Source organism: Hevea brasiliensis, chromosome 8 (genome assembly GCF_030052815.1).
Source record: "Hevea brasiliensis isolate MT/VB/25A 57/8 chromosome 8, ASM3005281v1, whole genome shotgun sequence".
In the NCBI taxonomy this organism is placed as follows: Eukaryota; Viridiplantae; Streptophyta; class Magnoliopsida; order Malpighiales; family Euphorbiaceae; genus Hevea; species Hevea brasiliensis.
The window spans coordinates 88,978,338-88,991,104 of record NC_079500.1 but is presented as its reverse complement, the minus strand read 5'-3'; the positions used below and the strand labels follow the sequence as shown (position 1 = coordinate 88,991,104).

The following is a 12,767-nucleotide window of genomic DNA, read 5'->3' as shown; positions in this document are numbered from 1 at the left end:
AGGGAGTTTCTTGGGCTTGTTTTGAAGACGGTCCTTTGGTCTTTCTTCTTAGTGGAATCAGTTACTAAGGGTAGAATCCGTATCAAAGTGAGTGTTAAAACTTGGGCCCGTGACACAACTAGTACTAGGGACAACCAGATTTAAGAGAGAAGGCGATAGGGTCAGTGGGTTTGAGAGAGAGTGAAAGCAAGGGTAATAGGCTCATTTTATGCAACATTTTTTATGGAGGGACTTTAAGTTTGAAGGAATAAAAATTTGGGATGAAACCGTTCAATTTAGAAAATAAAGGAACAAATGTTAATTATGTCATATCTCAAATAATATTTTTTTTCGATTATTTGTATTGACATGATGTTATTAGATTAAAATTATATTTTTTATATTAATTAGATACTTCTTAAAAAAGAAATTGAATTATATTCTATATTTATTTATAATCTCAATGATTAAACTATACAAATTAATATTTTAATAATTTAGAATCTATTTTTTTTAAACTAATGAAAATATAATTTTTTAATTTGATAAGGAAAAATGGTAAAAAAATCCCAACTTCTTTTAATTTTTATAATTCTATCCTCTTCTCTTAAAAAAAAAAATCCATCCTAACTTATAGAGGCTGAATTAATTATACACTGCCATTACCTCCTCCATTAACAGTAGTAAATAACAGTGCAATTAATTCATTCTCAAAAAATTAAGGTAAAAAAATAGGATATAATTTTAAAAACTAAAAAAGTTGAGGCTGCAATTGTAAAAGAAAAAAAAATTAATTGAATTTAAAAAGTTATTTTAAAAAAGTCATTTAAAAATTTCCATTATACATTTTATATAGATTGAGAATGGTATTAATTGAAATTTAAAAGATTTATTTTTAATTTTTTTAATACAAAATATAATGATAGTTGTATATTGTAAATACTATAAGACAGTAAATGAAACACTTTTTAATTAATATAAATAATAAAAATATCAAAATTAATTTTTTTTATAAATAAATATATTTTTATTTTTAAGATGGTGTTTGATATAAATAAATTTACAAAATTTTATAAAATTTATTTATAAATTTTAAATTATAGTATTTAGTTTAAATAAAATTTTATTTAGAATTCTTATAATTAAATTAAATTTTATTAAAATTAATAAAATTTATAAATAAATTTAAAATTTTATATTTTGTAAATAATAAAATTATTTTTTTATTATATATTATATTTTTTTATTTATCCTAAACATAAAATTTATTTTATTTATAATAAATTGTAAACTTAATATAAAATATATAATAAGAAAATTTATTTATAATAGATTATATCGTGGAACTCATTTGGAAATTAACTGAATATTATAGAATTGAAAAAACATGAGGCTCTGACAAGACGTCTTTGTTTTTCTTGAAACCCCCAATCCGCTCTCGCTCGCCGCTGCCAACGGGGTCTCAGTTGATTTTCCTCCCTTTAGCTACTCAGATTTTTCAGTTCGCTAGTTGAAGCTAAAGAGCAAAAACAGAAGGTTTGAGCATTCTTAGAGAGAGAAAGCCAGTACAATAATCCTTTAGAATTCAGTTTTTGGTAGCTCTTTCTTTTGACGGAATGTCCAATCCATTGCACTACTAAGCAAGAATAAAAAAGTGGAAGCAATGAAAAAGAGAAGCCAATCAGCAGAAATCAATGCATCCCACCTTGTTGATTTTCACTTTTCTTGAAGCTATAGAAAAAACAAGGTGTGAGGGGAGATGGTTGAGGGAAACATAGAAATGGGAATATTGTACGAGGATGCTGTAGTGATCAGTGAGGCTGAGAAGCCTGGTGAGTCCACTGTGATCACTGTTAATTGCCCTGACAAAACTGGGCTTGGCTGTGATTTGTGCAGGATTATCTTGTTCTTTGGGCTAAGTATTTCTAGAGGAGGTAAGCTTTATTTTGTTTGTCTTTGTATTGCCCTTTCTTTTCTTTAATGTTTCTTTTTAATTTTATTGAGTTACTTTTGGTGGGGTCTGTGGTTTTATAATAATACCTTTATAGCATAAAGAATAATGGGTGATCTACTGATTTTTGAGTTTTTGACTTATGGCAGTTTTTATTTTGAGGATTTGCTATTGCTGAGAAAATAAATGATGGCTTGTTGGATTTTGTGAATTCTCTTGTCATTGTACACTAAATATGGAGTATGGATCTAAAATTTGAAGGATAACCAAAAATGGATAGTTCTGTATCATTGTTTTCATTTTTCTCCATTTCAATTTGGGAGGAAGTAATCCAGATTTGTAGCAAAATATTAAGCATTAGGTAATATCATAGTGAATTTTTTAGTTATCTGTTATTGGACAATAATGAAGGATTTATATGATGCAATTTTCATCTAATATATATTTTTGACTTTTTTTTTCCCATTTTCATTTGGTCCATTGAGATAGTGAAAAATGAGATTGCTCATTGATTTTTTTATTTGAACAATTTTTTTGTTGATTTCTCTTGACCTGTTAGTAATTACTTTTAGACAAAATTTTTGTGATGAAGATTTGCAAACAGATGGGAAATGGTGCTACATAGTGCTTTGGGTGGTGGGGAATCCAAACACGAGGTGGAGTTTGTTAAAGAAGAGGCTATTGGAGGTGTGTCCATCTTATTTTTCGACATCTGACATCTCTTACTACAGGCCAGGTAACCAGGAGCCAAAGCAACCAGATGTGTTTCTCTTGAAGTTCTGGTGTTCTTATGATCGAGAAGGCCTTTTACATGGTAATCCTAAATATTGTTAGTATCGAAATTGTTCTTATTATTGTTACTATTATAACTAATGTATTAGGAAAGGCATAAAAAGAAAATGCCCTGGATATGTGCTCTAGCAATATAAGACCAATGATCTCCGCAAGATTGCAGTCATGGTAGAAGTGGGTCGTGGTGGACCTATGTAAGAGTTGCAATTTGGCATTGTTGTATTTGATGCTATGACTCCTTGAGAGGCATTTTTAGTGTTTATCACTTTGGCATGTTGTGTGAAGTATGAAAAAAAAAATTTATGTTTTGTTCCTTGAGATTCCAACGTTTATATATTGAAGTGTTTGTTCAAATAATTGAGATTTGAAACAGAATTCAGCTGTTTCCATGGCTTAAAACTGTAAAATAGGGAAGGAAATAAATTTAAATTGACTTTATAACTTGACTTATTAGGAAGATTTTCTCATTTGAAAAATATTAAGTACAGTAGCAATTATGTCCTTAATTCACATTAAAAAGGAATGTTATCTTATTTTCCCTTTCTGTCTTTGCATCCCTTTAATTCTTTTTCTTTTCTTTTAGTATTTATGTGCAATTGTAAAGATGGACAGCATTAGGACTATCTTCACTTAGTTTCTAATAATTAAAATTTATTTACATTTTAGATGTAACTGAGGTTCTTTGTGAGCTGGAGCTGACAATAAAAAGAGTGAAGGTGTCCACTGCCCCAGATGGGAGGGTGATGGACCTCTTTTTCATCACTGATACCAGGTTTGTCATTCTTGGAAACTTTATCTTCAACATTAATGCTACATTTCTGCTTCTAATGTTTTAATTATCTTTGTATAGCTTTTTATGATTTTTTTTTTTATTGGATTTTATAGCATTTCATGGTTGTTGAGCATAAGGACAAAATGAAGGGGGAAAAAGAAAGAGAATTTGGAAATTACAAGGTTGATTTGCAATACCTACTGGCTACATCACACGAAGATTTCAGCTCATTTATTGTTGTGAATTAGAAGGAAGAAAAGGCATAGCTTTGCATGTAAAATTTGTCAAAAACTGTGTAAGATATAGAAGAGTAGAAGACATGATGGATTTGCTGATTTTGGATATGCTTGTATAGGCTTAACTGCCAATTAAGATATAATAAATAATTATGAAGTTTGGTGGCGCTTTACTGATTGCTGGCTGAATCTGTAGGCCAAATTTGTAGTTAGGTTTTTTTTTTTTTTTAATTCTTATTGAACAGAAGCATAATCTGTAAGTATAATGCTTTTGTTAATGCACTTATGGGATTTTTCTGATTTCTTTTTAAGGGTGCGAAAACCATCTGCTTCACATGCACAGCTTAGAGGGGTGCATTTGTCAATTTCTGTTTCTGAAAAGAGAGAGTCTGATGGCTATGGTACTTCTTTTCTGTGGTTGATTGATGTAATTGCATTTGTTGTTATTAGGGAACTCCTTCATACCAAAAATCGGCAAGAGGAGACAATTCACTATTTGAAAGATGTATTAGGAGATGCCTTGATAAGTTGTGAGATTGAATCAGCTGGTGCAGAGGTTACTGCATGTTCCCAAGGCTCATCCTTTCTTCCTTCTGCAATCACAGAAGACATGTTCAGTTTGGAGCTGCCTGATCAACACCAAAATGGATTTCTTAATTCCAACCCTGTAACAGTTGCAGTGGACAACACTCTGAGCCCGTCTCACACACTTGTTCAAATTTTCTGCAAGGATTACAAAGGTCTTATGTATGATATGATGAGAACCTTGAAGGATTATAACATCCAGGTAACTAATTTAAGCTCTAAACTATATCTTATCAACAATACTTGGACTTTGACTTTCTTGCTGGCTGCCAGAAGACTTGAGTTGGGGCATTGATGATGTAGGACCTATAATATCTCTGTAAAAAAATGGTCCTTTACTACCGAGACTGATGAGTTTACACCTGAATTTATTGTTTATTTCCTATAAATTGAGTGATACAGTGGGACGTGGTGTACAGCTTGTGCAAAAAGGCTTTGGGCTTGATTGACGAATAAAAATGCCCTATCCAGTTTCTTGTTCTGAGTATTTTTCATTTGTTACTGATACCTAAATGTAAAAGTCATTTTTTATGTCAGATTTCTTATGGACGGTTTTTTGCAAGCCCAAAAAGGAACTGTGAAGTGGACTTGTTCATAATGCAAGCGGATGGCAAGAAGATAATTGACCCCAATAAACAAGATGCATTATGCTCTCGTTTGAGAATGGAGCTTCTGCGCCCCCTTAGAGTTGCCGTTGTTAGCCGGGGTCCTGATACAGAGCTGCTTGTTGCCAACCCTGTTGAGTTGTCTGGGAGGGGCAGGCCTCTCGTGTTTTATGATATTACCCTGGCTCTCCAAATTCTAAGCACTGGCATCTTCTCAGTAAGACTCTTATTCCATTTCTCTGGGCGCATGACTGCTTTCTAAGACTTACTAACAATTCATGCTACCTTCTACATCATTTGATTGTCACAGGTGGAGATTGGAAGGCATATGATTCATGACCGAGAGTGGGAAGTGTATAGAATACTACTTGATGAAGGGGGTGGAGTTACCGTGCCCAGGAACAAGATTGAAGAGGGTGTAAGAAATATACTAATGGGTTGGGATTAGACTGGATACTCACTTCAGTTAGGAGCCTTCACCACCATTGTACAGCATATTTTCTTAGCCCTTATGGAGTCTATACTACAGCTAGGTGCTAACCACATACAGAATGTAAATCATGAATGCCTTAGAATAGATTTGGTAAGCTATTTGATTTCCTGCCACTGGAATCGCATTGCTTTACAAGATCAGGTTTGGTTCCTGCTAGACCTCCCCTGTTTGATAGGCCAGGAACATCGTGAAGGCTGATGCTCTTTCAGCTTGAGATCAACCAATGCATGAACAAGGGTATTCTTATGATTTCACTTGCTTGCATGATCTTTATATCTCCATGCTGCAGCAACTAAGCACTCACCCTGCAGAAATGCTCAATTTGTCAAGTCCCAAATGTCAAACAGGTAATTGTCCATGCATGGAACTCAAAAAGATTACAATTTTCCAATGGTCAAATACTTCCTCATAGTGTGAAGGGTGAAGGGTTCAAGTCTTACCACGTTTTTCCATGGTCTTGAGGATATGGAGAGCCCTAGGCCCTAGCTTTAAATGGTATGGCAATTAGGTAGTTTATAGCGTGCACGCTCACAATCATTATTTCCAGAAGCAAATGGGAGAAATTATTTCAGGCAGTTGAGCACTTGAGCAAAATGACAAAATCTTTATATCAAATCAATGCAATTTGAAACAATGGTTTTAGATTTGTTTTTTCCCTAGAAGAAAGGTTAAATGCGAGGGACTTTTGATTCAATTTTTAATTTTTATTTCTTCTTTTGCACATTAATTGAATTAAAGTTGTTATGAAAGAAGAGGAAGAAGCATAATTTGTGTTTTTTTTTTTTTTTTGTCAAGAGGTATATTACTCCAATTAGTTAACCAAATTAATTACTCTTTGGATCCCGTAATAGTCTGAAAATCACGGGAGTCAGATAGTGAACTGTAAGACTTCGAGTCAAATGGTACATTTACAACTTTCAATATTAAACTTGGGATCTCTTCTAAACTCGCCTCATCATTAATTACTAGACCAATGAATTATTAGTAAAGAAGCATAACGATAAAAAGTATTTAGTTTAATTTATAAAAATTAGCTTATAAATATTTAGTATTTATAAGTTAATTTAACCTTATAAATATTTAAAATTTTTAATAATTACATATTTAGTTAAGGTGTTTATAGTTTAAAAGTATATTTTTATTTATTAAAATGGTTAAAAATAATATTAAATAAAATTTATAATAAAATTTTAAAAATTAAATAATAATATAGTAAAATATTTTATTATTTTTTTATTTGTAAATTCAGTTTATAAATTTAAAATTATTATAAATAAATAAATCTTATTTTTAAAATTATAATTTCATTAAAACCATAAAAGTCCCAATCCATTTGCCATTTATTTTTTCCTTAGAAATTATGGTTGCATATGTAGAAAAAAAAAAAAAGCCAAAATCTGTAATTCTTCTTTTAAAAGTCATATCACCGATGAATTTGGAATTGTATTTTCTTATTATTTTAACTATTATTCACAAAAAAAGAAATGAAAAGAAAATTCCTCCCAAAGAGTTCGATTCAACTAAGCCAACGGAACACAAAACCAACTTCCACTGTGCAACGTGTGGTCCAGACTCCACGTGGAAGCTCAAGCTGAGTTTCCAATCTTCCATTGAGCGGTTGTTAAGGGACAATAGAGTTTCCTCTTTCGCCTATGGGCCCCACTTTCCCTCCAATCCAAAGGAGATCCTTTCGAATCTTCTCCACCTTCATCCCCTCAAAACCTCATTCCTTTTTCTTTTCCCTTCGCATTTCGCCCACCAAATTTGAAGCCCGAAACCAAGAAGCGTACGGGGTTTTCCCAAGTATCGGAGCAGCAGGTCCCTGCAAATCTTCCTCTCGTCCTTCGTTTTTACTCTTCTTTTGCTTGTAACGTAGAAAACAGAATCAACAAAAGCTAACATTAGAGTTATGAGTTCGCGTTTTCTTCTTATTGATTTACAAAGCTCATGTTATTCAGCTCATCAAATTCCACTACCTACCTTCACTTATCTCTCCACTATCTCTTCGTCATTTCGTCGAACGTTTGGTGTGCACAGGAGGATTTCCTCGTCGAAATCCTCGACACCTTCTGTTGTTCGGCCTCCGGAAGTCCGGAAACCGTCTGATCGTTACAAATCGCGAAATGGGTTGGCATCAGAATCAGTGATTTCTGTTTTGACCTCAACTCCTTCGACTTCTTCATGCTCAGTTTCGAATTCTGAAATGGATTCGTTTCTTGAATTGTTGCCGTTGAGGATGAGGAGAGTGTTGTGTAAGCATACAGCGGTGGGTGAATTGATTGAAGTGGTATTGGACCTGGGCAGGAAACCTCTGGCAAGGTTTCCATCTGGGGACTGGGTTATTTCGGAGCAGCCTGTGAAGCATGAGGATTTAAAGCATGCCATATCAAAGGTGATAAAATGGAAATGATGGTTAGTTTGATTACATTCATTTGTGCCAATAATGAGATTATTTATATAATTATATATGCTTGAAATCAGTTTTCCTTTCTGATAAGGTTGTATAAATTGCTTTGTTTGTTTTATTGGGGAAGTAATATTATATACAGAAGAACAATGTTCAAAATAATTAAATTATTATGATATGGAAAGTGATCCAATAATATAGTGTGATGCGAAAGACTTACCTACGCACATGTATACACCCATACAATTTGTACTTGTTATATTATTTGAAGTTATGATGGGTCTTACTAAAAAATATAGTAACTGTGAAATCATGATATGTTGGTTTTATTTATTTGTTGGATGCATATACACTCAGTTGTAGATAAGAATTTCTCCGGTGTGATTTGATTGGAACATTCCTGCAGAGATTGAGATGTAATAACTATTCCAAGTGTGTGTGTGTTTGTGTCTGAGTTTAATTATGAATAATGTGAAAGATGATATAAGCAAATGACTTTAAACACCTTTTTTTTCTAGAAAATTCTTGTCTACTGCAAAAGCATTACACCAACATGCCAAGAATAGTTTTTTTTTTTTTTTTTTTTGCCTTTTTTTGGGTGTTGGGGGTGGGGATGGTGTGGTGGTGGTGGGTTGGAAGGAATTCTTGTTTACAGCAAAGGCATTACTCTAACACATTATGTAATTGCCAAGCATATGTAAACAATTAATAATTAAGGTATGTGATAATCATTCATTGGCCAAGTGTAAAGTATTCGAAGTACTTGGCATGCACCCATTGGTTTGCTTAATGCTACTAGCATAGGAAATATTTATTTATTTATTTTGTCAAAACCCAGTTTGATTAGGACATTCTAAGAACTATTTCATTTGTGTTAATATATGCAACTGGTTTTTTTTAGACTCTATCTAAGTCACTAAGTGGTATGTGCTAGAATTGATATAGATATCTTGTATTGTAGCACATCTGAAATTAAATCAACTTCTGTAGAATGAAAGTGATCCAATAATTTTCTGCAGTAAGTGTGATGGTGGAGAGGATGTTTAATGAGTATCTTGTCTGAAAGTACTTGATGAAAGTACGTGGAGGAAAATAGTATCAAATGATTTATAATTTTTTGATATTGATGTGAAATTGATTTCAAATATAGATGAATGGCTAAAAAGGATTCATATAGCCAACTAAAACTAGTTTAAGATTAAGGCTCAGTTGTTGTTGTCTGAAAGTACTTGCTGCTTATGCTTAGGTTGGTGATTTTTCTGATGACAATCGATCGGGTATTGATAGTTCCTTGCATCGTATAAGTGCCATTCGAAACCGTAAAATGCAAATTATTGGCCTTACTTGTCGGGTGGGTCGAGCTGTATCTGGAAGTGCTGAACTTATCCGTGACTTGGTTGAGGGGGGAGGTTCAATCTTGGTTATAGGCCCTCCAGGAGTTGGTAAAACAACCTTAATCAGGTACTCACATTTCTTTTTATGTAAAATCAAGCAGCTGAGTCAAAGTTCATTTTGGCAACTTCTTTCACAGATTTTTTGCATGCACACACATGCCTATGGGTATAAATATTTCTATGAATGTGTGTGGTTTTGCATGTGAGTGCACTTTAGATCTATGTGCTATGCATTCTATGATTAAAGTTTTTGCACATGATATTTGTAGAGTCCCATTATCCTTTTGAACTATGAGCATTAATATTGAGTGTGGTTTAGTTTTATTAAGAAAAGTTGTCCAGTTCCACTTTTCAATTTAGTTCTTCCCTGGAAAATGTTTGAACTATTGTGATGATGGATTCTTATGTAGTCTGATAAAGTTTTGGAATGAGAAGAAAACTGCAAAACAAATAATGAATGGGGAGAGTTTAGTAATTCAAGTTTATTCAGACCTCATACAGTAACTTAATTAGTTATCATCTTGCTATTTTTCTTTCAACGGAGCATGAAGATTTCAGATGTTCTCATGGTACACTATGTTAGCATATGATGTCTCTCTTTTTTGTGTGTGCATGTATAGAGAAACAGCCAGAATGCTTGCAGATGACCAGGGAAAACGTGTCATCATTGTAGATACATCAAATGAGATAGGAGGCGATGGAGATGTTCCCCATGCAGGCATAGGTCGTGCAAGAAGAATGCAAGTTCCAAATGTTCATATGCAACATAATGTGAGTTTGATTCTGTAGTTTGATTGTTGCCATTGTGCATGAATACTAGGTACTCACTTGTTTTACATTTCTCTTGATGAGCTTCTTTGCAGGTTATGATTGAAGCAGTTGAAAATCATATGCCACAGGCAATCATAATTGATGAGATTGGAACAGAGCTTGAAGCCTTAGCTGCCAGCACTATTGCTCAACGTGGAGTTCAGCTAGTTGGAACAGCCCATGGAATGACCATAGACAACATAATAAAAAATCCTTCTTTACAGATTCTCGTTGGTGGCATAGAGGTGCAAAGTAACTCCCTTTTCATTTATCTGAACTCATGCTGATGTGGATATACTCCAATCAAGTTTATGTTATCTGTTGACTCTGCCATACGTGTCATGCACGGTTCCAAGACAGGATTTGTGGATGACGCAGTCTTCCCATTGTTATATATATATGTGTATGGGTGAATATCTCACCCTAAGCCTCTATGTTTAAGGAACTTTTTGTTAATCCAAACTAGTTCCTTCTTCTGAAAACAGAGTGTAACACTTGGTGATGAGGAAGCAAGGAAAAGGAAAGTGCAGAAGACAATTCTTGAGAGGAAAGGGCCCCCAACATTTACATGTGCAGTTGAGATGATAACTAGGACAGAATGTCGTGTTCATCACAGATTAGATGCTACGGTAGATGCTATACTGGCAGGTATGTTGAATGTTTATCACTTTATCTTGGAAATATTCATTTTGTGTGATCTTTCATTCATACACTTATCTTTATGTTAAGTTTTACAAAATTAAATCTCATCACAATCTTTTCTGGGTTACAGGAAAAACTCCTTTGTTTGAAATCCGTCACATGGATACTGGATGTGATGATTCTCTGAAGTGCACTCCAATGCTTGGAAATAACCTTGTAGAGGAATCTGAGGCAAGGTCCATTAATAAAGACAATGGTGATGAAGTAGAATCTGATGAAGAGAATGAATACTATCCTGTAAACCATTTCAAAAAACCGAAAACAAGTGGATATGTGAGGAGGAGTTCTCCCGTGTGCGTTTACACTTACAAGGTAAACCAGCTAAAGCTTTTGTCCTGGACCATTCATCCATTGTAAACCTTTACTCAAGGTTGTTTACAGAGATGTGTAATCTAAGTTCATGTGTAATATGGAAGAAGGAAAATTGATCTTTTACTTTCATGAGAAATTGGAAGAATCTTTCCATGTGTAGACTAGTTACCCCTCTGATCTCTAAGTTGGAATGGTGGTTTGACTATTTCTGTTGAATTTGTTCTGTTTTAGATCCTTGAATCTGATCTGTTACAAGTGGCCAAGGTGATGGGGCTAGAGGATAACGTAGATGTGACTGATGATATTGAAACAGCAGATGCAATTCTAGCATCTAGTTCAGAAATGAAGCACAACCCATGGATCCGTGGTGTAGCTAAATTCCACCAATTGCCTGTATTTGTTATCAAGGTATCCTCTATCCTTTGTTCTTCTGTTTGCATATATTGTTTTGGAATGTTTGTATTACCAGAAGATGATGTTTTAGCAACTTTTATAATTTACTTGGGAAAAACCATCACCAATCTCTCTATTCCCTTGCATGACAACTTTTCATTATGTTTTTCATGCAAGGTTGATAAAAGCCAGTGGAGAAAGTTAGAAAGGATAGTATTAGATATATGATGTATAATTGTTATGATCTTTTTCTGGTTTTGCAGTCAAATACCATGGCACAAATGGTCAAGGCAGTTCGTACAATTCTTGGATTCGAATCATTTGGCCCCACATCAAAAAGGCCGATCAAAGGTTCATTGGACATAGAAATTGAAGATGATGCACCAAAAAGGAAGCCTACCCTGGAAGAGATTGATGCTTTGGAGGTTTAACTCTTTCCTTTTATTTATTTATTTATTTTTTTATTTTGGCTTCTATTATCAATTTGTTGATAAATATTCATAAGTTTTTCTTCATCAAAATATGCAATCTATTGGAACCAGCCATCCATAATCGGGTCTGTCACCTTTCACATTTTTAGAAAAGCACATGCATCATTGATCTTGAACATTGAATAGCAGATCAATGTTGAGAAATATTATCTTGTGAAAAGTCAACAAATGAAGGTTACTTGTCCCAAATGTTGAGGCATTTATCGTCTCACTTATGTTGCTTGAGAATTTTCCTGTAATTATCATGATCTCCCCAAAATGAAGGTGAATTGTCACAAATATTCTTGTTTATTTATTTCTCTCTATTCTTGTGATAGGAGGTTCGACTTGCAATCGAGTATATTGTTATCCCTGGAGGAGAGCCAGTGGAGCTTCTACCCAGATGCTCTGAAATAATTGCTCGGCAACTAGAACTTGTGGAAAGCTATCAATTGACTGCAGAAAATTCAGGTACAGAGCTTAACCCCAGGTTGCAAATTCTTCCCCTGAAGACAAACAAGAAAACTTCCTCTAAATCCCCCAAGTCTTGTTCAACCTTACAAAAGGAGACAAGCTCTAAGTCATTAACTGGCAGCAGTGGAGGTACTAGTGTTTCTAGGCTGCCTCTTCTGCCTCAATAATCAAAATGGCAAAGATTTTAACCTTTGCTTGATCCATATAATTTATGTACAGTGATTGTAAATCACGTAAGTATTCCATATAATGTAATTATTTAACCTTATCAATTATGTAAATCCCATTTATTGTCATTTTTTCTTCAGTGGATTGTTTAGGTAATAACTTGGCTTTTATTCTGTCCCTAAGAAATTATTGGTAATATATCATTGACTACCGATTGAACTTCA

The 12,767-nt window shown here is 33.8% G+C and overlaps 2 protein-coding genes across 3 annotated transcripts; both read left to right on the top strand.

The window, feature by feature from the left end:
• The first annotated feature begins 1,329 nt into the window (after positions 1–1,329).
• On the top strand, positions 1,330–5,686 carry LOC110667469 (ACT domain-containing protein ACR10). The gene is made up of 6 exons (XM_021828323.2): positions 1,330–1,913; positions 2,523–2,744; positions 3,389–3,494; positions 4,181–4,517; positions 4,853–5,137; positions 5,231–5,686. The coding sequence occupies exons 1-6, from the start codon at positions 1,739–1,741 to the stop codon at positions 5,366–5,368; spliced, it is 1,263 nt and encodes a 420-aa protein (XP_021684015.2). The 5' UTR covers positions 1,330–1,738; the 3' UTR covers positions 5,369–5,686.
• Positions 5,687–7,098: 1,412 nt separating this feature from the next.
• On the top strand, positions 7,099–12,767 carry LOC110667481 (protein SEEDLING PLASTID DEVELOPMENT 1). Of its 2 annotated transcripts, none has more exons than XM_058151597.1 (9): positions 7,099–7,805; positions 9,067–9,281; positions 9,835–9,985; positions 10,078–10,269; positions 10,510–10,672; positions 10,797–11,038; positions 11,270–11,446; positions 11,695–11,856; positions 12,240–12,767. In XM_058151597.1, the coding sequence occupies exons 1-9, from the start codon at positions 7,323–7,325 to the stop codon at positions 12,540–12,542; spliced, it is 2,088 nt and encodes a 695-aa protein (XP_058007580.1). In that variant the 5' UTR covers positions 7,099–7,322; the 3' UTR covers positions 12,543–12,767. The 2 variants fall into 2 exon arrangements, with proteins under 2 accessions (XP_058007580.1, XP_021684051.2); XM_021828359.2 differs by having other exon boundaries at positions 7,691–7,825.